The sequence below is a fragment of the Psittacula echo genome, assembly GCF_963264785.1.
Source record: "Psittacula echo genome assembly, chromosome: 7".
Classification (NCBI taxonomy): Eukaryota; Metazoa; Chordata; class Aves; order Psittaciformes; family Psittacidae; genus Psittacula; species Psittacula echo.
In genome coordinates this window covers 24140260-24167911 of record NC_137740.1, presented here as the reverse complement: position 1 = coordinate 24167911, position 27652 = coordinate 24140260, and the positions used below count along the sequence as shown (strand labels likewise).

The 27652-nt window shown below is 40.9% G+C and overlaps 1 protein-coding gene across 4 annotated transcripts in view; it reads left to right on the top strand.

Moving 5' to 3' along the window:
- RABGAP1L (RAB GTPase activating protein 1 like) overlaps positions 1 to 27652 on the top strand; it is a gene marked incomplete at its 5' end in the record, with an annotated part of 248601 nt that overhangs the window by 214167 nt on the left and 6782 nt on the right. For 3 of the 4 annotated variants that reach the window (XM_080623940.1, XM_080623939.1, XM_080623938.1), the window contains 4 exons: positions 16138 to 16230; positions 23530 to 23640; positions 26045 to 26149; positions 27356 to 27439. In XM_080623940.1, the coding sequence (XP_080480066.1) occupies positions 16138 to 16230; positions 23530 to 23640; positions 26045 to 26149; positions 27356 to 27439 (393 nt within the window). Of the gene's footprint in view, positions 1 to 26; positions 138 to 16137; positions 16231 to 23529; positions 23641 to 26044; positions 26150 to 27355; positions 27440 to 27652 lie in introns of those variants that run through there. The other variant, XM_080623941.1, reaches the window with a different exon arrangement.

Sequence of the window (27652 nt, the reverse complement as noted above, 5' to 3'; positions counted from 1 at the left end):
GCCGCTAACGGCAGCTTGCCAGCAAAATGATGAAAGAAATCTCCATAATGGTGGCCTACGATGCCCATGTTTTTAGCCAGCTCTACGATGAAGACTTTCTGGCCAATCTGGTGGCAGGCAGCAAACCCAAATGTGTGGTAGGTGTTGCTCTTGCTCATTTGACAATAATGCTTAAAGTTATACTCTGTCCAGTAGTTAAGTCCTTCTGCTGAAAGCTTCTCATTATTTAGTTTCTCTCTTTATTACTTTCTTAGAAATTTGCTGCCATGCACTAACAAAATAATCTTGGAAGAGATGAGATTATTAAAATAATACCTTTCTGGGCTACTAAGTTCAGAAGAAGGTTCAGTAGGATAATAGTTAAAATATTATTTTTGAAATAATATTGAAATAATAATTAAACCGGCAAATGACTGAACTTATCTAACGATGGAATCAGCACTAGATTATGTAAACAGTTTCTGTGTCTTAGCAGGTCAATTACAAGTTCAACCCAGATGCCTGGGGTGTAGATCACCGTCATTGCTAGAGCTAAGAGATTCTCTCCCCACTGTGGGAATGGCAATGTTACACTTTTATATGTTGTCCTGAAATCAGCATAAGTATCTGTAAAAACATTTTAGTTAAATGACCATTTTTCATAAATAGCATTTATCTTTATGTAAATGACAGGTACAGAGTGGTCATCTTCCTCGTTCATGGCGATCCCAGCACTTGTAGGGAGCTGCATTCAAGTCAGTATCTTAGACTCAAGTTTGGTGGCAAAGTTCATCCGTAGTCTCAAATTCTGCGGATGAGCCCATGTGCGAGCCAGTCTGCCTAGAAGCAGTCAAAAGAAGTCTTTGAAAATAAAATACATGTGTTGATGCTGAGCTCAGCTTGAAAGTAGATACAGTTAAAATTTAAGTCTGAATATGAATCAGGCTAATCATTTAGCAACCCAGTTATGCATTTGTGTTTGCAGGTTTTGGTCTGTGTATGTGTTTGTATGCAGGTAATTCACTAAACTGTGACAAACAAAGGTGTGCTCAGAAGAGTTAAAAAATGCTTTATTGCTATCTTGTGTAAAACCTCTCTGCATATTTGCTGCTTGGGTTTTTCTGCAGGTCCATGCTCAGGAAGTCCCGGGTGCAGGGACTCATCTCCTGCATTTCCCAGAGACCTCTGGATCTAGAGTTCTGTCAGTCCCTTTTATCATTATGTCTTTTTCTGTCTCTGACCTCCTCTAGGCTAGAATTTACAAAGCCCATTAGAATACTTAGAAAATAAACATGGAAATAGAGTATGCAGAAAACTGTGTACTTTAATATACCCTGGTTGGAGACTGAACTCCAAATAGACTTTTACTTAACCAGCATATTAGGAGTCTTTTTCCCATTACTTTTAAATACATGGTATACCTTAATTCATTGTCCAGCCACAACGTTTCCTCTTTTTCTCCCTTAACTGATTGCTAAGGCAGTATTTATTATTGTGACTAGAAGCCCAGAGTAGTACCTTTCCTACAGAGAGGTACCTGTGTTGCAATAGGATTAACAGGAGCCAAGTTCCTGTGGAGACGATACCTGCCGGCAGGCTCTGGGTGAGGCCCTTCCAAGTTTGTCTGAGCAGACGAGGATGATGGTGGGGTTTGCTGGGTGCCTCCTGTCCTGAACTGCTTGTGCATTCTAGAGCCAGTCTGCAGTTGTTTAAATTAAAATCCTTGTGGTTAGAAAACATTTCATGGTTGGCTTACTCTATAATTTAAATCTTTGAATAGTGGTGCTTAACCAGACTTGGTGATTATTCGTTTTTGTATAGCTTCAGAGCAAAAGTAACAGACATTGCGTTAGGTATCATTAGATTCCTCCAGATCAGCGACAAGTGATTGGAGGAGAAAGTAACTGGTGTCAGAAGCACCACATTACAGCTCCAGCCGATTTTTGCCACTAAAAATAAGCTGAAATTACTTTTTTTTATACATTTCTCTATGAAGTAACTACTTATAACAAAAAGAGATACTTATGTGGAACAACCGTGGTAGGAAATGTATCGTTATTACTATTATTTATAAGATCTGAATGATTGACTTTTGTCTACATATATGTTTGTATCAACTCTTTTTTCCCTGAATCATAGAATAGTTAGGGTTGGAAAGGACCTTAAGATCATCTAGTTCCAACCTTCCTGCAAGAGTATTAGCATGTTTCAGTGCATTATTTACTAGTAAATAAGTTAGGAAATGTGAGGTTTGCAGGGTTTACATAGGAAATACTTCACTACTCCTTTGAATGGTTTTGATGTATATTAAATAAGCAAATAATGATGCAAACAATCTGAGGAGGTTTTAAGATGAAGCTTGACAGGATTATGATAGGATTAGATGGTGCGTGGGAGCCTGCACTACTAAGGAATGGGATCTGATGACTCAGAAAGTTTCTTTCAGCTCTCTGTTGCTATGTTTAATCGTGTGATAAGCTGCCAAATGGGATAAGTTTGGGCAAATCCTGTTGATTATGTCCTGGTCATTTTACCACATTGCGCAAAGGTACGTACTGTACATAAAGTAACGTTCCGCAGAAGGAATTTGCGGAGGTTTTGTTTATTCTGAGAGTTCATGTTACTGGCACAGGTATTTTTTGCACTCTGGGATTCATCTTGTTTGTTTGCAAAATCCAGGTTTCCTTTATTTTTAAAGGAGTTTCTAGTGTGCTGCTCTGGTTGCAGAGAAAAGTTTGCTTAAAAAAAAGTTCTTCCGAGGCTTTCATCCTGTTTTGCAGTTTGGATGCCAGGGGGGTGGTGGTGTAGTTCAGAAATCTTGCAACTAGTAACTTGTTATAGTTCATTTGGGTTGTGCAATAGGTCAGGGCACACAGGAGTCTCTTTTGCACAGGGGAGAGAGCCACGTGTTACGACATGAAGTGGGAAACAGTAAATACCGAAACCAAACCAGGCCCAGATGATAGGTGGTGTGGGTTGCTTATGCTCAAGGTCAGCCCTGCGTGGTAGCCTTCTGACATGTCCAGTGCCACACAGGTAATGAGCTTTGTGAGGAAAATCAGAATTACCTGCTCTTGTCCAGGTCCCATCAATTCTGGTCATATTTTTCAACGGCAAATGTGATTTTTTCAGTGGAAAGTGTAGCAGTGTTTTTGTAGTGTTGCTGTGATGCACGTAAATACTAGACAGTTAAACAGGATGTAGATGATCTGAGATAAGGTTTTGCTAAATACGCTCCAAAGCAACACTGTATGATAGCAATCCTTCAACATATGTAACAGAATTAGTCATATTGCAGTGTGACCATGACACACAGTTGTTTTGCTGTGTGGTCTTGCTTTCAAGATTTCGAGTTATTCTGAAACTACTTTGCACAGACATGCAAAGCAGCATATAAAAGTGTACTGCTGTGTAGTTTGTGCAAGAATTGAGCAGTATTACTCTAGGGAATTTCAGTTTTCAACTTATCTACAGAGAACTTGGACCCAAGGGGTTATAAAAATGGTGTACTAGGTGGTATAATCCTATTAATCCAGAGCTGAAGGACAAGCTTTAAGGCATTTTCATTTGCGTGCCTGCTTACTGTGTTTAGCTCACTGTTCAGAGGAATTACCAGCCATTTTATGGATTACACACCAATTTGTGGTTATATGCCAGCAGACTCTGCCATAATGATTTTTAGGCTCTCAATTTCTCATTGAAGCCAAACTGAGGATGTTCAAAGCAGATGTGTTAACTGCAAAGTGGGTGAAAAACAGGGTGGCCTGGCAGGAGCACAGGGTATAGTGGTCACTGTGTTGAAGTCTAACTGGCAGCTGGTTAAACATATTTAGGGGTTGATAGTGGGGCCGATACTGTTTAGAATCTTCAGACCTAGACATCAGAAGAGGATGCACCCTGTTTTTCAGCTGGCAAAAGCTTGGTTTTCAGGTGGCAAAAACTGGAGAGTAAGTGGTGGACACGTGGCAAGGTAGGTCTGCTGATCAGGGGACCCTCAGCAGAGGTGATCTGAGAGGAACTTCCTGAGGTTCAGCAAAGGCAAATGCAAAACTCTGTATTCTCCCTGAGCAGGAATAACTCCATCATCTGTGCAGGCTGGGGAGCAAATGTCTGGATAGCATTCATGCAAAAAGGGTGTTGGATGACAACACAAATGAGCAGCATGCCCTTGCAGTGACAATGGCTGGCTGTGCATGAGGCAACATTACAAAGAGCACAGACAGCGTGTCAGGTGAAATGGTTAATCCCTTCCACCCAACTTCTCGAGTAGGATTCTTTTAAAATTAAAAACTGTTAAATGCTATTCTGGCAAAGCATCCAGCTCTCATTTGAGTGTAACAGGAGGTGGGAAAGGTATAATTTTCCATGGTAATCTGTTAATCTCTCACTGTTCGAAATATGCTTCTAATTTCTCACATTCATTCTGGTTTCATCTTCACATCTTGAATCTGGCATGTGTTTTTGTGCCAGAGTACAGCATTCTGTACCATTACTTACTTCATTCCCATGAAGGTACTTACGTGCTGTGACCAACTCAGCTGTCTGTGTTCTCTTGTGCAGGCTGAGGAGCTTGAGTTCTTAAACCTCCTTCTGCGAGGCATTTACACCCTGCACAAAACAGCTCAGTGGCTCTGTTCCACATCTTCTTATTTTTTTCCCCACCTGCCTCTCCCAGGACTAGATGCAGTATTCCAGTGATGCTCCAGGGTTGAAACTTCCCCGGTCACCTTGCTTTTTCTGATGGCAGGCTGCTTTCACAGCATGTGCCTCCCAGTCCTGAACCCCGTTCTTCCCAGAGAGCAGAAAAGTTTTCAAACTTTTGTAAAAGTCCAACGGGACTGATCCCATCTCTTCACGAGATTCAACACCAACTGGATGGCTACTGCTCTGTTCTGTAGTTAAGCCCTGCATACATTCGTTCTGGAGTCAGCACAGTGGTCTGTTTCACTTGAGTAAGCTATTTGCAAGAATGTGAGCATGCGTGGGCAATTTCTGGTCCTCCTTGTTCTTTAATGCTCTTTCTATCCATGTGTCATCTGCAGATTTTATTAGCAGGACTATATTTTTCGCTTCCAGGCCACTGATGTAATGTTTGATAGTGCTGAATCTTTTATGACTCCCAGAAGACACACTTTAGAACGTCATTAGCCCAAAATGAAAAATGCCATTGAATAATGATTCCCTCTGACAGTGGCTTTTTGACCCATTTCCGAAGCTTTTTAATTCATGCTTTATGGCTATTGGATACTCTTCTGGGGTTTGAGTTGTTTTTTGGGGGTTGGGGTTTTTTTTAAATAAATCTATCATGTGGTAGTGATTCCAGTGCTCGAGAAGACTGTTACAAGTGTAAAGATACTTTTATCAATCTGGCCGGTAGACAAAGAATAAAATGAGAGCTACAGTTTATAAAATCATGCTGGCGTGGAACCAGTTACACTGGTTATCTACTATAATTACTACGCTAGTTATCAGCTGGATCCTGTCAGCTCCACAGAGCATTTCTATGGGTTTCTGGGTTTCAGCTAACCAACCAAAGTCATCCAGACAGTTTATTTGTGGTTCTTAAATATTGGTAATAACAAGAGTTTTCTTATGGCCTAAGTGAATCTCTGCTGGATAAAGATTACCGAAAATGAACGTCGGTGGACCAAAGATCTCATCTGGTAGTTCCGCCAGTACTGCTCTGCTTAAAACCCTGCAGCCTGGTTTCCAGCAGAGCTGAGCTATTTTCTGGACAGTTACAGCTTGTCTGAATCATAATTATTTTTGAGCTCTCATTATTAATGCTTATGAACAACACTTTGGAATCCTCTTGTTTTCAGTATGGTCTAGAATCAAGTCCAGTCTAATGACACTAAAGAAAGAATTTAAACTTTTTTTCTTCTGCATTTAATTTTAGTTATTATTTTATTTGTTCCTAATTAATAACCTCTGTTATTTTCTGGTTTTCTCTTTTCTTCATGTTCGAAAACATTTTTTTGCTGCCCTCTTATTGTCACTGGATCAAGAAGGAATTATTTAAGCAATGTTTCAAACAGACATTTTATAACCGCATATGGAATCTGTATGATTAAATGTTCACTAGCAGGACATTTCGGTATGTTGGAGCTTCCTCATTTTATTCTTATAAAGAATTCTGTGAAAATTGATATAAATTTTTGGGGCACTCAAGAAACTGCTTCTGTTTCTGTCATTGTTACAAGCCCATTCGAGAGAAGAAATCTGAAGTAAGTTTCAAGACATTATTGGTTCATTAGGCCTTTAGTTTTAATGACCTTGAACGTTTTGGGCATCAGCATGAAGATTAAAAAAATTAAATGCAATTAAAGAAGAGCAGGTAATGATTTACTTCATAAGGCCATATTTCAACATTTAACTGGGAAAATGGTTAAATTAGAATAAAGAATAAATTAGAATAAATTTAACTTATTTGTCTCCCCACAGGTCAGGTGAGATTGATAGAGCCACTTCAAGTCTGTTAGATACAGTAGTCAGCATATTAAGATGAGAAAGTGCAATGGGTCATATGAAAGATCTGAAGCTCCTGAATTCTGAGCCTTCAGCTTTCTTACCTCACTTGTTTTTTCTTGTAGATTGCCATTAATGTAATACATCACACCTTAGTAAAGCTATATACAAACCCAAAAACTTTGTGTGTAATCATAGCAAACGCAAAGTACACGTATTTATTGGTGTTCTGTCAGTGTCTCCATGATCACTATGTTCATCAACTTTGAAAGGAGTGCTGAAGCTAGATGAAAAGGCAGTTAATATCTTTGCAGAAGCCTAATTTCTCAATCACTAGAAGATGGATTAGAAAGTTAGTGTAGGTGAATGTGTTAGTTGTTAAAAATACTCTGTCTTCATTGTCTGCAACTGTTTTGATTCTTTTTGAACCCAGTTCTCAGAAGGATTTGGCATACAGTGCCGAATTTGAAAAATGTATTTCAGTGGGTTTTATCTTGTTCAGTTTGTGCTTTCATGCACCCTTCATTATGCACATTTTTTCTTTATTGCTTCCTTCTAGCTGTGTCAACATGAACTCACAATAAAGAAAGCCAGCCATGTTGACTGGAACGCTGGTTGCACTCGTCACAGCTGTACGGTTGTCTTTTCTGCTGAGAAAAATCCAGATGGTTTGATGTCAGAGTAGCATGGTAGCTATGCCAAGACAAAGTTCAGTGTGTATACAAACTGTTGTACTTCGGCTACAAGGTAGAGCCACCAAAGTAACCCCAAGTTACAATAATATGGCATAAGAAAGAGATCATATTTGCTTGTCTTTAACCTCAGAGACCACAGAAGCTAAGTGCATAGGTGAGAACAAGCACACAGAGATAGTCAGTGAGTGTTTCTGGTACCGTGCAAGCTGGTCACTGCCCCACTTGTGTTTTCAAAATGCTGATCATTTAATTTGCAGTTTTAAAGAAATTGTATTTTAGGGTTTTAGCAGTTGTGTTTATGGAGCTGGGCAAGCAGAAAAAAGGCAAGGCTTTTGAGAAGAGGTGGTAAAAGTTGCATTAGGCACTGAAGAGAGATAAAAGTATTTGATATAACAGAAGGGATTGTGGAGCCCTTAGTGTAAGAATATAACGGTTCAACTTTAATATAGAAAAGCTGTGTATTTTCTGCTGGTGGAGTAATGCACTAAAAGTAATTGCTTTTAGAATCTTGTGCGTTTGAAATGTTTATAAAAGCAATGAAGGGTGTTCTAGCACCAAGGACCTCACCACACATTAGAGAAGCTTGAGGGTGATTTTAAAGATACAGTTTTGCAGTGTGACAGCATTACAATTTTCTCGATACTATGACACAGAATTGATCTAAAATAATACTAACACACCGAATGTGTGTTCAAAGAGTATGGCAAGGTTCTTTACTGATGAATATAGCTTACCTGGGCATGTGGTTCAGAGTTGCTACCTAGCACCCATCTTCCATCTCAGGAAGTAGAATCTTTTTTCAGCTTGTGCTGGGCACAGAGTGTGACAGGAGACAAGATATGCTTTGGTAACTCAGCAGAGTCAGAACCCAGTCTGAAGGGCAGCTGGTTTCAGAACACATATTCAGCCAGGGGTTTACTAGGTGAAAGCTGTGGACTCCGTGGACTAAATATGTTTGACATGACAGGTTTTACAGCCTTGCTAATACCAATACTTTGAACCTGGTTATTGACCAGTTGCTACCCTTGTGTTGGCAATTTTCTTAAGTGTGGTTATGAGGTAGGTCTCAGGATAAACAAGGTAGGAAATGAACCCTAATACAGTGTAGCTAGGAGCAGTGGTTTCTTTGCCAAGTGATGCAGGAAAATTGCTGGGGACTTTTTCACAGTATCACAGTATGCAAGAGATTGGAAGGAACCTCAAAAGATCATCCAGTCCAATCCCCCTGCTGGAGCAGGAACACCTAAATAAGGTTACACAGGAATGTGTCCAGGCAGGTTTTGAATGTCTCCAGAGAAGGAGACTCCACAACCCCCCTGGGCAGCCTGTTCCAGTGTTCTGTCACCCTCACTGAGAAGAATTTTCTTCTCAAGTTTAAGTGGAACCTCTTGTGTTCCAGTTTGTACCTGTTACCCCTTGTCCTGTCATTGTTTGCCACCGAGAAGAGCCTGGCTCCATCCTCGTCACACTCTCCCTTTATATATTTATATACACTAACAAGGTCACCCCTCAGTCTCCTCCAAACTATAGAGACCCAGCTCCCTCAGCCTTTCCTCATAAGGGAGATGCTCCACTCCCTTAATCATCTTAGTTGCCCTGCGCTGGACTCTCTCCAGCAGGTCCCTGTCCTTCTTGAACTGAGGGGCCCAGAACTGGACACAATATTCCAGATGCGGTCTCACCAGGGCAGAGTAGAGGGGAAGGAGGACCTCTCTCGACCTACTGACCACCCCCCTTCTAATACACCCCAGGATGCCATTGGCCTTCTTGGCCACAAGGGCACAGTGTTGGCTCATGGTCATCCTGCCGTCCACTAGGACCCCCAGGTCCCTCTCCCCTACACTACTCTCTAACAGGTCGTTCCCCAACCTATATTGGAACCTGGGGTTGTTCCTGCCCAGATGTAACACTCGACACTTTCCCTTGTTATATTTCATCAAGTTTCTCCCTGCCCAACTCTCCAGCCTGTCCAGGTCTCGCTGGATGGCAGCACAGCCTTCTGGCGTGTCAGCCACTCCTGCCAGCTTAGTGTCATCAGCAAACTTGCTGACAGCACACTCAATTCCCTCATCTAAATCATTGATGAATATATTATATAATACTGGTCCCTATACTGACCCTTGAGGCACTCCACTAGATACAGGCCTCCAACTAGACTCCGCCCCATAGACTACAACTCTCTGACTTCTCTCCTTCAGCCAGTTCGCAGTCCACCTCACTACCTGATCATCCAGGCCACACTTCCTCAATTTAGCTATGAGGATGCTGTGGGAGACTGTGTCAAATGCTTTGCTGAAGTCAAGGTAGACCACATCCACCGCTCTGCCATGAATTTCTGATACTGTTGTCACAGGGATGGTGCCTTGTCTTCCAGCTCACCCTTCTACTCCTGTGGTGTGCCAAGAAATGCAGCCAAAGCTCTAAAATTGTTGTAGGCATGGGTTAGATCTAAATCAAAATGAATGATGTACCTCTAAATGGCAAGAGCTGTGGGTTGGATTTTGCATAGTCACTAAGCAGACATATAAAGCCTTTAGCACCACATGCTGCATAAGGTGTATGTAAGATGCAAAATCACTTGGAACTGTATGGTATGAGGTACAAACCAATGAATAAATTCTGTGCTGGAAAAACTGCTGCTCTTCAAAGTAACTCTGTTGTCCAGAGCAGGGCCTTGTCCTAGATGGCTCATCAGAGTGTCAGTTCCCCTGGTTACCTGATCCTAATGTGTGGGCTTGGGTATATAGGTAGTTTCATTTAGCCTATTATAGTCTTTTGTAGCAGAGATCTCGTGGTTCAGGCATTCTTAAGTTATGTCAGATAATAAAAATGACCTGTACACAGCTATTTTTCATCTCAAATGTTTCAAGTATTGGTATCCGCAGTACTCCTGTTGACTAGAGGCAATTTAAATGCAAAATGGGTGCTTGCTGACATAGTGGATATAGCTGTTTCCTTTCACGGTGTGCATCTCAATACTAAAGCCCTTATCTGTACGTGACAGGAAGCACTTTTGTCTGGGTGAGCTACTAGACATCAGCTGCAAGTGTATAAAATAATCAGCCATTTCCAAACACTGCTTTTAAGCCACTCAGGGTGTCTCTTTTTTTGCTAAAAACAAATAGAGCTGAAGTGGATAATAAGCCCTCCATATCTCAAAGTGAAAATGAATTTTTGAATGCTGAAAACCAGGGATCTGCAAAGGAACTGTTTTGAAGACTCTATGCCACAAGCCGAACATCCTTTCCTTTAGCCTCTTTTTTTTCTGTAGTCAATATATGTGCCTCTCAAACACAAGCACTGTAAGGAAGTGCAAAAGTACATACCGGTGTTTAGATTCAGGGAATCTGAATTTTGTTCTCTTTTCCCGTGTTGCCAGTGGATTGCTGTACAGTGAGGTTTATTTAATATCTCTCAGTCTCAGCTTTCCAACTTAGTTAATCAGATCTTTAAACCACAGAGCTGTAGAAGAATAATGTGCTATGCCAGGTTCAGCAGGTTTAGATGAATGGAAATGTGTCAGATTAAAATCTGACAAAGGGATCTGGTGTTGGAAATCATCCAGTGTCACTGACTGTGGCCGCTGCCATTTTGAATCACAGCAAATGGTTCAGGTACTCTGCAAATTTTGCAACCAGCCTCTCCCTTGTCTTTATAAATTCCTGTGGGAGTCTCGGGTGCAGTTGAGGTATTTTGATAATGGACTGATGTGGATAAATTAAAAATAAATAGAAAAAGAGAGCAAAGCTGATTTCCTTCGCCTCCAGCCAGCTTTCGGATTGGATTTGTGTTATCCTGAAGACTCTCTTCAGGAGGTTCTTACACCTATAGAGCTGGCAACAAGGTAACTTGCAGAAGGAGGAAAACTCTCCCTCTGCAAGGAAGGGGTACTTAGGTGTGCTGGTGTGGAGCAGGCTGCTTTACTGATATAAAGAGCATTTGTCTTAGTTCTTTTTTCCAATTGCAAGGTGGAGAGAGATGCTGTTCTGCAGCAGGCATTCAGACAGGCACAAATTGAGCAGATGATCTCTCCAACAAAATGTACGTTTCCAAGGAATTGTAGGGAACATCTCCTTCCTGCCAGCGTAGATGGTATAATAGCATCTGATATTTGCGGCTTTTATTGTGCTGTATGCAACATGCAAGCTCAAGCAGAATAATAGCACCATGGATCCACTGTGATGAGAGGTGGCTCATCAGCCCAAGCACTGCAGGGTTTGTGCTGCAAGCTTGCCCAAAGCCAGTTGCAATAAGGTTAATGTGAGAATCAGATGGTGTCTGAGAGGCTGCTTCACAAAACTTTGCAATCACATTGCCCCAAAACCAGGATTTAGACTATGTTTAATGAGATTTATGGTGTGTTTTAGAGTGGGGGATGTCTGAATGCAGTGCTGTAGGTAGGTGAAACTTACCACTTAATTTCCACTTGATTTCAAACCTGTGGTGAAACAGCTTGTTATCAGCAAGCCCTTCACCACACGGTGACAAAAGGAGAAATGGGAATTCTTCCAACTGTGCTTCAGCTTGTGAATTTTCTTTAGGTAGCAGCTGGTTTTAATCCCTATATTTTTTTCTGCAAATGAATGCTCCAGATTTTCTTCTCTGCAGACTACTCAGCGCAAATGGAGTTTTGTGATAAATTGTGATTTGCACTTTTTCCTCTCAGGCTTCATGCTTGTGGCTAATATCTCATTGGGGATACAGTTGTTCAGATTGTGTTGCATAATATCTAACTCTTACATCCCACTCACCCCCTTTGAAGTCTAATCTAAGAGGCAAGTCTGTTGTGTCAACATGTTTATTCATTTCATTACTGCACCCTTCCCAAACAAAAATAAATTGCTTATCTACTTCCGAATCTTATTCCCAGTGGCAGATACTGCAGGACAGTTCTTCATGCCTTTTGGCAACCACATTTTAAGAAAGAGGTAATGCAGTTATCCGTAGCAATGACAGCACAGACCAGTAGAGCACTGAGACAGTTTCTTCACGTGGTGGTGGGTTTTTTTTACATTAAAAAGAAAATTAGGCCTTCAATAAAAAAAAAAAAAAAAAAATTATTAGGCCTTAATTTGGCCTAATAAAGTGTTTAAATGTCCTCAACATAAAAAGGACATGGAACTGTTGGAACAAGTCCAGAGGAGGGCCACAAGGATGATCAGGGGACTGGAGCACCTCCCGTATGAAGACAGGCTGAGAAAGTTGGGGCTGTTCAGCCTGGAGAAGAGAAGGCTGCGTGGAGACCTCATAGCAGCCTTCCAGTATCTGAAGGGGGCCTACAAAGATGCTGGGGATGGACTATTCATCAGGGACTGTAGTGACAGGACAAGGGGTAATGGGTTAAAACTTAAACAGGGGAAGTTTAGATTGGATATAAGGAAGAAATTCTTTACTGTGAGGGTGGTGAGGCACTGGAATGGGTTGCCCAGGGAGGTTGTGAGTGCTCCATCCTTGGTGGTGTTCAAGGCCAGGTTGGATGAGGCCTTGGGTGGCATGGTTTAGTGTGAGGTGTCTCTGCCCATGGCAGGGGGGTTGGAACTGGATGATCTTAAGGTCCTTTCCAACCCTAACTATTCTATGATTCTATAAATAGAGCTATATTGTCCTTCCTTGAACCTGATTTAGTTGTCTTTTAAATATCAAATATTATGTGGAACAAATTGATACAATTTTGAGTCTGAGACAATGAGTGCAATCTGAAATGTGTCATTGCTAATCTGCTGAGGTTCTGTTTAAAGCTTAGTTTTCATATGACATATTTCACAGAACCAAGTGTCATTTTCAAACTCACATGCTTTTAGTATTGTCTTAGATCATAATGTGAGGAAAATTGAGTATGCACAAGCCTAACTCGTATCTCCTCAAGAAGGGCACATGTAACAGTACGTTTGTGAAAGCCTCTTGCAGCTGATACTCCTGGCTCTGTGCAAGGACTGAGCCAAGGCTGAGTGAGCTCAGGCTGGTCCCACCACCACTGGAGTGGGCTCCCAGGCATTAACATGTGCTTGGAAATGGTCCTGCTTTGCAGCAGTGGGAAGAGTCTGGGCTTACCATGGGGATTGCAGCCTGGGATGTATGTGATGGATGGATAAAAGGGAAGCTGGGTTGTAGCCAGTGTCTGTGGTTGCTATCATTGTTCACCCAAAGCAAGCTTGGGAGTCTTCCGCAATCAGTCATCAGCACAGTGTAACCTTGCCTTTGGACGGATGTAGGTCCCTTGCCTCAATCTTGAAATACTGAGCAAATCCATCACCACTGAAACAGAAAATTAAGTCACCTGCTTCAAAGAACGGGAAAGAAAAGCATTGCACATTTTGTTAATTGGCTTTTTTCTCTTTTTTCCCCCTCCCCCCTTCCACGTTGAGGTGAGAAGCAGAGAGGAAAAAAAGAGTACAGAGATCACAGAATACTGACACTGTCAGTGTGATGGGACTATATATTTTTGGTCTGTTTATGCAGTGCTAGATAAGAGAAAAGAAGATATTGGAAATCCTGGAAAGAGATACTATGCTCAGTCTGGCATTGTGGCAAAGCTGGAAATGAGAAATGGGGTAATAGGATTTTTCTGTCTGCATCAGTCTCTGGCTGTCTTCAGTATGTTCAGGAAATCACTTTACATCTCTGCTTCCATTTCCTATGCTGTCAAATGAACATAATGATGACTACCTCCTCTGAGTGCTTGTGCTTCATTAGAGTAATAAAACATTTTGGAGGAAGGAGTCATAGGTGTGTGATTTATTAATCCAGCGAGGTCAGGCTGAACTGTCTGTACACAGCTAAAATTCAGAGTGAGGGGAAGGTCTCCTGGAGCTGAGCGGATGCTGATGCCCGGCATGCTGCCCATGCGCAGGATTGCCAGAGAAGGTGAAGAAGATTTTTCCAGCCCTGCCTGTCTGAACATGGGGACAGCTAAAACCAAAGCATTTTTGTTTCTCACCAGTCACGTATCACCTCACTGCAGTGAGGACTTCAAGTGTTCAGTGCAGGAGTCTGCTAGGTTTTTTCTGAAGGAGGTTTTGCTTGTTCAGTTCTGCATGGATGTTTCATTAAGATGCTCCGCATGGCTTTTTCTCTGCGTACTAGTTGTGACATGATATTATGCTTGAACACAATAAAATAAAACGAGTCAAGGAGATAAGATACTGAGATAAACAGATGAGCAATGTTTATAAACCATAAGAGTCTCCTAAATTTGATAACCATCAGTTCCAGCCAATATACTCCATGGTGCTAAAGAAAGAAGAAATCAATATTGCAGAAGCTTTTACAGCAAATTTATGAGCACTTTGCTCAGGATCAGTCCATGAAGACTGAAGCATAGCTAGCATGATGCACTTAACTTACGGAAGGGCTTACAGAAAACGCCCTTGTTGAATTCACAGACTGTTCCAGGGAATTAAATTGGAGAATATGGAAATGGGCTTTTAAATTTTTTTTTTCATTTATTAGTCTATATCCAGAGAAGAAAGTGCTGTAATAAATTATCAACTCCTTTGAGTAATGTGGCTGAATAGACAATAAGAGGGAAGCAATAGTCCCTGCTAAAGTTATTAAGCATACCTTTTCAAGTTTCTGTTTTATGAGATAAGTGGATTACTATGGACTGGCTTGCTAATAGGAATTTCCCCCTTTTCCCCCCAATAAGATACACTTTCACTATATTTAGGTACTACTTTCCAATTAAGACAAGGCTGTAGCATAAATAGATACTAACAGGCGTAAATCACAATATTCTTTCAAAAAGCATGGAAGCTATTTTCTGAGTTGCGACATGATATTTACACCCTGACGCTCACACCTTTCATGATTTGACCCCTGTTTTGAGTATTACTTACTACTTAGTCAGTATGGCTAAGAAAGTTGTTGCTATGCTGTTTGCTTGCTGGAGAGCATAGGACCACCCTTCACCACAGGCCACACTACCACTAAATCTGCATGTAAACATGTGTCTCTACTCATTGGCAGTAATTTTTTGCCTAAGGCAAGGTGACAGTGGCATGTTCTCACACCAGGAATCAGCTAGACACAATCAATACAGGCAAGAGTAACAGACATACATAACAGATCCAGGAATAGCGTGTTATGATGGTATGTGTTGTTGGGGATCCCGCCAGCTTCCGGCGGATGACCCAGCACTTAGCAGGGCCAGCTTCTTTTTGTATGGTGGGGACACACTAAAGCTATCAGAGTTCTCCAGAGGGAGATGAGATTGTTCCTATGACACTGTGTACTTAATTAAAAGGTGAAAGTAAAGCACAGAATCTCCATGCATTGTTTAAGAGCACACAAGTGTTCTTTGAGTACCTTTTTTCAAGTTGAAGCTGTATTTTCCCAGAATCAAGCCGTCCTGGACTTTACCTTTCTGCATGGTTGTTTACTGAATTTGCTTGTGATTTCTGTATAGTAGCCTCACTGTTTCCCTGCTGTGGCTGGGAGCGAGCACTGCAGCGTCTCCACCTTTGGCTAGGAGTCGTCTGATGACAGGCTTCATGAGCGCATTGGTGCCAAGCTATAATTTAGACGTTAGTACTCTCAGCAATAAAAACCATTTCCTGGATCTCTCCTGGGAAATTATCCGGTCCTTTTGTGTGAACACTCCCTTTTCTAGTCACAGTTTTAACAGGTTTCTTGCTAAGGTATTGTTTTGGTGAATCATACATATCAAAGCATATTTTCCCCTTCCCTGTTCTCTCACTCCTATTGTTGATGTTTTTTTCTTCTTGCTGCTCTTACTAAAATGTCTCTGCTTCACTCTTCCTTTAAGTATTTGAATAATTAACAGAGTATGTACAGAAGGATTTCTGTCCATGTGAACTCTGTTGGTAAGTGTGTGATATGGATTGCTGAGTAGGGAAGGGTGACAACAGGGAGTACCTTTATTCAGCAGTGGCTTTCCAGCACTTCCTCGGCTTCCTGTTTGTAAGAAGAGCTTTCAGACAGCCTTTCCAGTCTTCTTCTAGTCTTTAAACACATGTTTTCCAAATCTGCTTCACAGGTGCCAACAAAAAAGCTGAAGAAATATGAAAGAGAGTACCAAACAATGCGAGAGAGTCAGCTGCAGCAGGAAGATCCCATGGACAGATACCAGGTATGAGAGGTGCTCTATGGGAACCTGTTTCATTGGCTGAATCCCACAGGGAGTGACCCTGTTCCAGTGACTAAGCAGAGGTGTGTGTACCATGCTTGCCTCTCTAGGATATGCCAGTGCAGACCTTCGGGAAGTTAGTGACAGGTGAAACTCAGCCCCCTTCTTGAGCAAGCACTTTGAACACTTGGCCTTAGTGTTTTTTCAGGAATATTTCAACCATAATTTGTAACTCTCAAGACATCTGCAAGTGGCCACATATAACATTTTTCTTCTTTCAGTTTATATGTTTATAGGTAACTCTCCTGCTGTTGCACTTATATGGGAGATCTTCATGAGATGCAGAAACAAAGGGTGATTCTCAGCTACAGACACAAAAAGGAGAAAATACACATTGCTCTAGCACAAGCTGTGTGCAGTGGCATCCACAGAGACTTTTGGAAGATGAATTCTTCCTTGACTGATATGATCCTTGTTATTCATCTCTGTTAATACCAAGCATCAGTTATTTTTTGTTAATATAATGCCTAGTACAGTGAGAGCCAGAGCTCTCCTGGGGTCCCAAGGTACTACTGCAATACAGTTAATAGTGATAAATATCCTGCTTTAAAACAGCAGAGAACTAAAGGTTCAGTTATTAATATTATAGCTTCATAGTTCACAAAAAAAAAGAATAGTTCTTTAATTTTGGATCAACATTGTTTATCTTTCCAATGTATTTGCTTTTATTGTCACAGCTACATTCTGTTGCCATAGATTTTTGTGTGATGGAGGCTCTGCCTCTAAGCATATACTTCACTTGGTGTTCAGGAGCCATTTATTGCTTACCCTGGTTTGAAAAGTTCAGTTTTCTTTAGGTAGAGCTGCCAGAGATGAAGCAGCACTTTAGTGCCCATTGCCCAGGTTAGCTGGGAACTGACATTGCTTACATATACCTGTACTGTTTTCCTGCTGTTTTTCATTATGCCTTAACATGTTAAGTCACATTGCAGTTGTTACGATGTCTACAAGGAGCATGGAGTAGTAAATAAACGTAGAGGGTACAACAGGTTTACGTGGTCTGTGAACGTAAGGAAAGCGCACCATGTTCAGAAAACCACCGTATGAAAACCTGTAGTGAAAGACTATGCCATCATTCATAAATGTGAGTTAAAGGTACATAGAAAGTAAAACTGACGTTTGCTATTTTTTTAAATATTTGCCTTTGAAAAATACTGTTCTGATTGTAGTTCTTCTGATGTCAAAGGGTGTAGGTATTATTGTTTGTGAGAACTGGGACTGCTGCAGCAGCTAAGAGCCAACAGTGAGTGTGACCTATTTAGAAAAAAACCACAACCTGCTGCTGCTGAACTTCTGACTGGTTTTGGTTCACTTAAAGCACTGTTGAATTTAAAACAGAAAACAAATGGGGGTTCTTTAAAGCCCTGTGGAAGCATATTAACTGGTTAATCTTGAGTGATGGGCAGCGAAGAACATTGTCCCCAAGCTGCAAACGAGGGTGTAGAAAGTGACTCTTTGACCACTGTCACAGTCAGAACACAGCCTGTGGTTTTGGCTTGCACTGTTGAAACTCACTGTGATATTTTTTATTGAGCCGCATTGGGTCTGATCCACTCAGTGATGCTGTGGTTAGAGAGAGTCCCTGTAACTGCTTAGTTGCACATTAAGTTCAAAGTTCAGACACAATCTTCACCTGATGGGTGTATTGGAGAAATGCTTGTAAGTGCTCTCTGTTCCTTGTCTTGCTTGTTTGATTTTATTAATGCATCAAGCTGAAGTTGGTAGGAATCTGCATTTCAAGAATGTTTGCAAAGGGCAGCAAGAAAACGCAACTGTGTGGCTCCTCACAGGCAGAAAGTGGACAGCCAACTTTGCTTGTCCCTTAAATGATCACTCTGCAGCCTATGCATTTAGAAGTGCATTTCATTTTGGCAACATCAGTGCTAGACTTTGCCCAGCCAGGCTTGGTTTGGGAAAGGACTGAGTCTACACTGCTGAAAAGCCAGTACTGCTTCTGAGTGCAGTGTTGCTGTTAGCTCCCTCTGGCCTTTTGTGCTCTCTGTGTAGGCTGTGCCCTAAAGACCTACATCTTTGTGATTTTTACAGTTTCTGGTACCAGAACAAAATGAGGTTTTAGTTTACTGCCCAGGAAGGGAATGGGATTGCTGGAGATCCCTGCAGAATATTAAGTCTCATAGGCGAAGACGGAAATAGGCTTTCAGTATGTTGATAGTTTTTAGTTAATTTTTGTTGTTTGCAGTATGCTGCAGTTTTTATTGCCAGTAGAGATTTGTCAGGACCACAGAACACTGACATTTCTGGCCTTCCAGACACTTCCTGCCTGAGGGCAGCTGGGTATATCCATGCAGGAGGCTCCTCCAAACCCACTGACCCCACACAACAGCCTCCAGAAAAGGGATGGTTTTGCAACTTCTGGCCTGCCATTAACCAGTTACATTTTCTTGACAGGTTAAATTCATGTGCAACAATGAGCTGTGTTATATGCCACAGGACTTCCTTCCCAGCTCATATTTTACATGTTGATTTGACTTACCAAAGAACAGTATTAATGAGTGCCTTTTTGTGTTTGTTTGTGTGTGTGTGTGTGTGTTCATTTCCTCCTGTATTTACAAATATTATTTAGGAAAAGCATATGCTTTTATAGGCACTTTTATTTTTCATTGCTTGAAACGAATTATCACTCATGTTTTGTCAGATTTTTAAAAGGTGCAAAAGTAAATATGTTCCAAATTGCTGTTTGTCACCAAATTTCATGACTTTTGGTTCAAATAAATTGCAGATTGTCTATAGAAGCCAGGAATAAAACTGAGTTGCATGTGCAGAAAAAGTAGCAAACATAGTCCAGACTGATATTTTTATATATACATTACAGGGTTGGATTTTTTTTTGGTGTTTGAGAACACCTCGTGTAACAGGGTTTTGGTTGACTTGATGAGAAATTACCAGAGTTGAGCTTGGGACTTCTTGATTTAAAATAAAGAGGATATAACCATACAAAGAAGGGCTGGAGTTTTGCAAGCAGATCCTGCTTGTGCACACAGCTTTGTACTGAGGGTAGAAACGCCTTTTCCTCTGTGGACCTTGTTGTGCAACGGAGAAGTTTTCTGTCTGAATAAATGTGTAACTTGGACATAATTAGCCTTTTGTGTATTTGAAGTAGAAGCAAAAATTCATTCACTGGTCATTTTTATTCAGAGTCCTGGTAACTGAATGGTACCCGTCATGAGGAAATGTGTGAGATAACTCTTGGTGTGGATCATTGTTTATGGTTTAAAAAATTTAAAAAACAAAGAAAAAAAAGTGTGCTGGGGCACTTCTGGGAATATTGCTCCAGTCAACAAACAGAAAGCAGAAACCACCTCCAGGAGCCTCTGTGTTGCTTCCCATGAGAGGTTTTCCTGGATAGTTTGCTGTAAAAGCCTTTTGGGTTTCTAGATGGAGGTTAACAGGGTTTTCCTTCAGAGCAACTCTGCCATCAAGAGCCCTTTCCAATGGGTTATGAAGACTTCAATTTGCTCACATCCAGAGAAGTTAATTTTAATCAGTGTTTGCATTCTGCCACTGAGGATCTGTTCATGCCCAAGATCTGGGGTTTGAGTGTTTGCTCATCAGCAAATGTGACACTGAATTGCTTAACAAGGTTTGTGACTCGTTACACCCTGCTTGAGTAGCAGCACGGAGAGGATGCATCATCACCACTAATCTTGTCAGGATTTGCTCCTTGGTGCTGGCTGGAAGGGAGCAGAGGGTGGAGTTCAACATTTCAGTCTTCCTGAGCTGAGGCTTGCCTCAGCTTTCAAATTTGTCTCCTTCTTTCCGTCCAGCGTGTGATGGAAGTTGGATTATACCTTCTTTAAAACTCAGAACCAAAAACCCATTGAAGAATCAGCAAATCTTTTTCTATTTTTTTTTTTTTTCTGTCTTTGTTGGTATTAAAAATTATTTCATATCCTGTTTTCACTGTCTTTACACCAATGGTTGAAAGCAGTGTTTGGTCTGTGACTTTACAGGAGGTAAGTTTATTTGTGTTTGTATGTATCAGCAGTGTTTGTCCATTTTGGAAATGCAGTACCCTCCTTTTAAAAGCTAATCAGAGTTCACCATCTGCCTTTTGTAGATAGGAGGAGGAATTTGGGAAAGAGGAATCTTTTATTTTACTAACTGTAGAAACTGAGCTACGCTGAAGAGAAGGAAATGGTTGTCATAGTTAGTAAATTGTTAGTGGTGCGTAGAGAAATGGCAGGAAGCTCTCTGTTTACACCAAGGACAGCTAGCAGGTCTGACTAGTCGGCTTATGCCAGGTTACAAAATGCTGTCTGTGATGTGAGTCCTGCTGTAACAAACGAGCTCCATCTGTTGAACTTTATGCCATTGTGAATGGTATTTTATAAAACCCTGTAAATATTTCAGGGCCTTTGAAAATATGCTACATATGAAAAGCTCTATTTACTATTTTTGTACTGTGTAACGTTAGGTTTTATTTAGGCTTAAGCAGATTAATAGTTTCCTTCTGAGGAAGAAAGCAGTTGTTCACTGCTAAATTTGGGAGGAGGAGCTGGAAAAGACAAACCGCCTAGTTTGGCACACTGCCCTGTGTGGAGGAAGAGTAAAGCTGGCCCTAGAAGAAACCTTCAGCTGGAAATTAGAAGTATGGTGAACGAGATAAAAACATTTCTTAGCTATTGACTGGATAGACCAAGGTAAGAGATCTTTAACTTACTTATATGCCATGTAAATTCTAGTTTAAGAGGAGGATATTGCATTTCCAACCATGTAAGCTTGCTTACCCACTTGTCTGCGAATGCAAAGCAGGAACTTTGAACTTCACATTGTGTGGCTTGCTTTGCGGACACTGAAGCTTTTGGCAAAAGCATAGCAAAAATGTTAAAGCAAACTTCTTTCTGGATTAATGTGTGGAAATATTAAGAATTTCCTGATTTCTCCCTCTGAGCAACATCCCTATGAAAAGGTATTGGTACTGCATCACCTGGCAGCAATACTGTCTTGATCTGGTCTCAGTTTTTACATGAATTCAAGTCACTTTTTGATAGCTACTCGCTGGCAGAGCTGTGTCTATGAAATCAACATTTCTAAGATGGTCTGACCGAAATACAGAGATAAAGACACATTGGGGCCTTTTTTTTTTTTTTCTTTAATTGACTGCAGTTTGGTTTTACACTCAGAGGTTTATATTATCCTTACAAAAGAATTTTACTTCTAAAAAAAATCCCAAACAGAATACAGTGCAATTAAAATAAAAAAGATCCCCAAAGTTACGCATCTTTTAGCAGTGGTTATTTTAACTGTGTTGAAACAAAAGTATTTTACTTACTTTTTATTGTTTCGGTAACAAAACAAGTTATTTAAAGTATGGTCTTTTGGACAGGAAACAAACGTACTTTCCTGTACAGGGCAGTGCGTAGTCTAGTTACACAATGGGGTCACATTAAGGAGAGGGTATTTGTAGAGGTTCTGCTTCCTGCCACAGGGGAAGCTCCCACACAGAAGAGACCTTTTTTAGCATCCTCTTAAGAGCTGTAGTTGTCTTTTTTTTGTTAAAGAGACGTATGCAAAATCTTCTTGTAACAGAAACAAAAATTGCAGTTTCATGATGGTGAGTTTGGAAATTAAAAATATCTGAGTCTAGCTGGTGAGCAGGAGGAAGTGAAGACAGGTCATTAATGTGCTTATGCAAAGCAATCACATTTTGTAGGAAGGCATTCACTGAACAACTCTTGGAAATTTTTTGCTGTCTTAAGTGCTGATATATATTCACTGTTTTGTCTTGGAGAATATAAGCACAGGTCCTTTCTGTAGTCTCAGCATGTAGGTTATTTATTGTTCCTCCACCTATGAGTTTCCATAGGAACTTAGTATTTCTCTTTGAGTTTCCATAGCACACAGATTGCCTTTACAGTCTCTTTTGGTTTGAAAGATAGGGAGTCACTGTGTGACTGAAGGCCAGCACATCTTTTGCTCTCTTAAAATCTGTTTGAGGAGGGCACCTCTATTTGTCCCACCTGCTTGTGTTCTTCCAAAGATGAAGATCACTCTCTACAACTACCTAAAAGGAGGATGGAACGAGAAGGTGGCTGGTCTCTTTTCGCAATTAACAGGTGATAGGACAAGAGGTAACAGCCTCAAGCTGTGCCGGGGAGGTTTAGGCTGGATATTAGGAAAAATTTCTTCACCAAAAGGGTTATCAGGTACTGGAACAGGCTTCCCAGGGAAGTCATGGAATCACTGTCCCTGGAAGTGTTCAGAACACAAGTAGATGAGGCCCTTAGTGACACGGTTTAGTTTTGGACTTGGCAGTTCTGGTGTAAAGGTTGGACTTGATGATCTTAAAGGTCTTTTCCAACCTAGTTGATTCTGTCATTCTATAACACACAGTCATCTTTTGAATATGATTCCGTTTCTCAGCCCTAGAAGAGCAATAACTGAAACCAATTTTTAGAAGAATTACTACTGCTCATTCTTCTCCTGTGTACTTACCTTCTCTAATTGTGCTCTCTGTAGTCATTGCTGCCTGTGCAGAGTGGGTAAGGAGTGCAGTGTGACAAGCACCAGGGCCTGCAGTCTTGAAGTCCTTCATTTTGTGTTGAATGTTTTGCCCACCAACCAGGTTGTGGGCCTGTGCCCAGGAAGTGAGGCCACCTCTCCATCTGGCATTTGTTCTCAGCAGGTATCCTGCAAAACATGCGCTGTTATCCTGGCGCATGTTGCAGAGAAAGTGCACAAATGGTGATACAGATTATATGAGCTGTAGGGAGTTCCCTGCTAAATACCCTTCTCTACCGGTCTAATGGAAGATGGGAAGTTGGCGCTACATCATATACAGAATGTACTATTTTTATGGATTTCTGCAGACAGAAATTGTATAAAGGAGGACAGCTTTACTTTCAATTGGAAACATTATGATGAGTATCTGTTATTTGGTCCCTGTTCACTGCTGCTGGGTGAGATTTTTTCTGCCTAATTTCTTTTGATAATGAGCAAGCAGAAACCAAGTGCTTTTGCAGAGAGGACTGTTTACTTTTGACAGAGAAACCCTACAGTCGGTGTGTCACTTACGCGACACAAACATAACCATTGGGATGTAAGTGGAATAGCTGCATTCGCACTGCTGGCTTAATTCACTGTTGTTTCCCAGAGCAGCAGTCATGTCTTAATGTGCACTCTTGCCTTCTCAGTGTTTTACACACACAATATATTCACTTATTGCTCTTTAATATTGATAAAGACTAACTCCCTTTTCTGGTTGTTCCTTTCTTTCTGCAGAGGGAAAACCGCAGGCTCCAAGAAGCAAGCATGAGGCTGGAGCAGGAGAATGATGACCTTGCCCATGAGCTTGTAACAAGCAAAATTGCCTTACGGAATGACCTGGACCAGGTAATGCTGACAAAGATGGGTCCCAGCCCAGGCTTGGCAACACCATTTTTAGGAGCCCTGCTTTGTGCTCAAGTGAAAGCGTGAATGCAACATTGACAGTATAATTATTTGTGCCTTTATTTTCCTGACAACCTCACTCCCAGTTGCAGTCAGAAGGCTGGATTTCCACATGTGTGCAGCTGCAGGTATTTACGGTGCTGTCTTGCCAACACTGAGTTCATCTTCTCTGTTGTGGATTGTTTTAGAAAATTTAAGCCATAACTTTTACTCAGATACCAAAGAATGAACATTTACTTGTAAAGGCTATCACACTGTCCTCAAAGGACTATCTTCAAGGGAAGCTGCCTTGCAGAATGCCTACCACCTCATGTGGATCTGTTTTTCACAGCACTTTTAGTACAGTCAACAAAATTCAGAGATAAGAAAGTGGCATGGCACCAAAAACTGGAAGGGCTTCTGGGTGTTCTTTGATAACTGCTTTTGTTTCCTGTGAAGACTGGAATGTGAAGGGCAGCAGCATTCAGAGCCCTTTATCTCAGAGATGACTGTCAGAGACCCATAAATTCAACCCTCCTCTTTCTAGAGTGTTTTATGTAGTGTTGTTAAATGCTGTAACAGCTATTATTAAGATACTCAATACAGGAGGGCCATACTCCACCATACCCCATGATTAGTCCCTTGCTCAGTGAGGGCTCTAGTACCTTTTATAACGTAAAATCTTTTCCTGCAAGGGCCTCTCAATTTCATTTCCCATAATTATTTGGCTTTCTTTATCTAGCCTCGCAATTGTCAACATCACTAACCACAGTTGTGCAATGTGTATTTCTGTTTAGGCAAATCCTTGATAGTGAAGCTATGCTGATTTGGATCCATGTGATTCAAAAGACATGAGCTGTCTTGAACACAGGCAGAGATGCACTTTGCATGATGGAGTGGGCAATCTTGTGTAAAGGCCAAAAGCAATGTGTTGAGGTGCTCTATTTTCCCTGGGAACAGCTGTACATAAAGCAGCTTTAGATCTGCTGCTGCCCATGCTTTTTTTATTCCCTCAAGTATTATGACTGCCAAGCACATACCTTTGCCAGTTCCATTTTGTGCTCTCCTGCATTTTAGCAGTCTTTCCATAGATGAGTGGCTCCGTGAAGTTTTCCCACACCCTGCCTCAGTTCCCTGGCACTGAAAGAAAAGCTTTGTGCTCCTGCACTCCTGATCTGCAAGGACAGGTTATACCGTACACCATTGCGGGTGCTTGGAGAACTTGTAATGAACACATAAAGGGAGGAAAGATTTGTAGTTCCCTCAAAGTGTATCTTAAACAGGTCTTTCACCAAAAATATCCTTGTCATCCCCAAGTTCTTTTGTTCTAAGATGCCAATCTTAACACTTTTCTGTTCTTTCACTGCTTGTTTTCCTTTCTCCCACACAGCTATATACACACTAAGTAATGCAGGAATCAATCGATCTCTTCACTCAGGGCCCAGGTGCAGCTGCTTCTGCTACCCACAGTCACCACTAACAAACACCCTCATTAATAATTAACACCATAGCCAATAGATAACTTAATACCACCACCAGTGGTAGAAAACCAAACTGCAAGTCAGAGACAGGTTCTGCACTGTTATTTGTTGTTTCTAATGCCGTTTTCCCGCTTGTATTTTCAGCAAACTAAGTACTATTCGAGCACAGTCATTGCCTATTGTAGCACCTAGTTACTGAACAGCAGGGGTGGTGCAATGCCGTGTGTATCTCCTAGCTGGGGAGGTCAACAGAATATAAACAGATACTGAGAAATACATTTCTCTTGTGGTGATCGGTGAGGATAGTGCTTACAAAACCAAAGCATTCCCACTATCTTTCACCATGAGCTTGGCCATTCAAAGAAAGGAGAAAATTCATATTCTGCAGTAGACAATATAAAGTTTCTGCAGGTAATACTTACTTGCACTGATAACCCATTTTATCTGGTGATCCTGTTGGTCTCTTTTATACTTGTCTCCACCCAGACACTTTGTAAGGTACAGTGCAGGCAACTAACATTTTCCACAGTATCTTACAGATACAAAAATGGAATGAGTTATCTGAAGTTACACAGGAGCTAAATCATGCTGCCGTCACTTAGATTAATATTGTTCCCAACAAAAATATTCTATACATCATGGTTTGTATTAGGACGTAGTATCTCTGGTTACTTGCCACCTGGGCTTAGGTAAGTATGTGGCGAAAGGGCCTGTTGTTGAAACACAGTGAAATAACTTAGAAAATGGCTATTTGACAAAGGAATTTCATATAAAAAATAGGCTAGGTGAGTCATCAGAGGTCAGGAAAAGGCAATGCTAGAATCTGAATCAATACATTTGTATTGGCACAGATAATGTCTGATTTACACCAGCTTTTCTAATTCTAGGCTGAAGACAAAGCAGATGTTTTGAACAAGGAACTTCTCCTGACCAAACAGAAGCTAGTGGAGACTGAGGAGGAGAAACGGAAGCAGGAAGAGGAAACTGCTCAGGTAAGGCATTCTCCAACTTTTCTTATTTAGCAACGAAATGCAAGCAAAGGATATGGAGAATGTGTTGTAATAGTAAAAGGATTTTGTCTTCAAAATACAGTCACAATTAAAAAATTACAGTGCCAGGGTAATTACTTTTTTTTAAGTTTGGTTTTCAGTATTTTCTTTAATTGAGCTCAGAATGTTCAGTTTTACAAACCTCATCCTCTTCCCAGTATTGTAATCCTTTTCACTGGTGGTGAGCAATCGCAACTAAGAAGGCATGATCAGACCACTTTTAATGATCTAAATAAGAAGCTGGAGGAGTTGTTGCCTTAATAAGAGGCTGTTCTGGATTCAGCTGCTGGTTCACTGAAATAAGCTGTGGATGTTTTTGTCTGAAGCTAGAACCAACAGCAAAACAAAGCTGAGGGCTGGGAGAATTTTGTGGACTAGACCAGGCCTCATATTTTTTGTGACATGTTCAGTCTTAGTTTTTCAATCCTATGTATCTACCATGGTGCTGAATACTGACACACAAAAGTATATGTCAAAAGTGATACCCTGATTTTTGTTTTTGCTGTTTGACAACAGTGACTACAACAATCAAACAATAATTTTTTGTGACTCCTTAAATGGAGGTGGGAAGTTCTCTGCTATAATAAGGCAGTGGAAGCCTTTTCCTACTGAAAGAGCTCTCAAGATTTAGTGGTTCTGAACAGTGGAGGAATGAGTTAGCTGTATTTTAATGCAGTGCACATACCAAGCCAGATCTTTTTCTTCCGTTACGGAGATCAGAGTGATAATGCTGAGAGATTCTTCTTCCCATTCCATCTCCAAACAAACAAATAATCTGTCTGCTTACACTTGGTCTAACAGTATGCAGAAAACAAAACCAAAATCAGTAAAACCCACTTTATAGTAACACTCTTGCTTTGTGTTCTGCGGATCATGCTGTACCACCATTTAATGCAGAGGAAGAATAACCCTACAGGACAAGTCAGGATACACTGTATCACAGTATAGTCTTTCTAGTTATAACTGAATATAATACTTATTTGTGTACTGAGTAAATCAATGAAGAAGTGGAAGTTGTAAGAATTGGAATTTGGTAAGGAGCAGCTGTAGAATTGCTGTAAGCACAGCCAGACTTTGAGAGAATGATCTGATGACATTTTGAAAACTTTTTTTCAGTGTACTGTGTAACTTCTCTCCTTCATTTCCTAGCTGAAGGAGGTCTTCAGGAAGCAGCTAGAGAAGGCAGAATCTGAGATCAAGAAAACCACAGCCATTATTGCAGAGTATAAACAGGTACTGTTCTAGAGACACTTTCTCCTATTCCTTCTTTCAACCTGATGTGAAGCTGAATTTTCAGAGTAGCAGATCTCAACCTTTAAGTAAGTTACACTACCTATCAGGCTTTCAGAGAGCAAGCACTGTAATCTGTCATAAATCTTTTTGTGGTTTTCCTAATAGTCTCATAATTTAGGGAATCAGGCAGAACCTGTCTTTCAGCTAATTTTA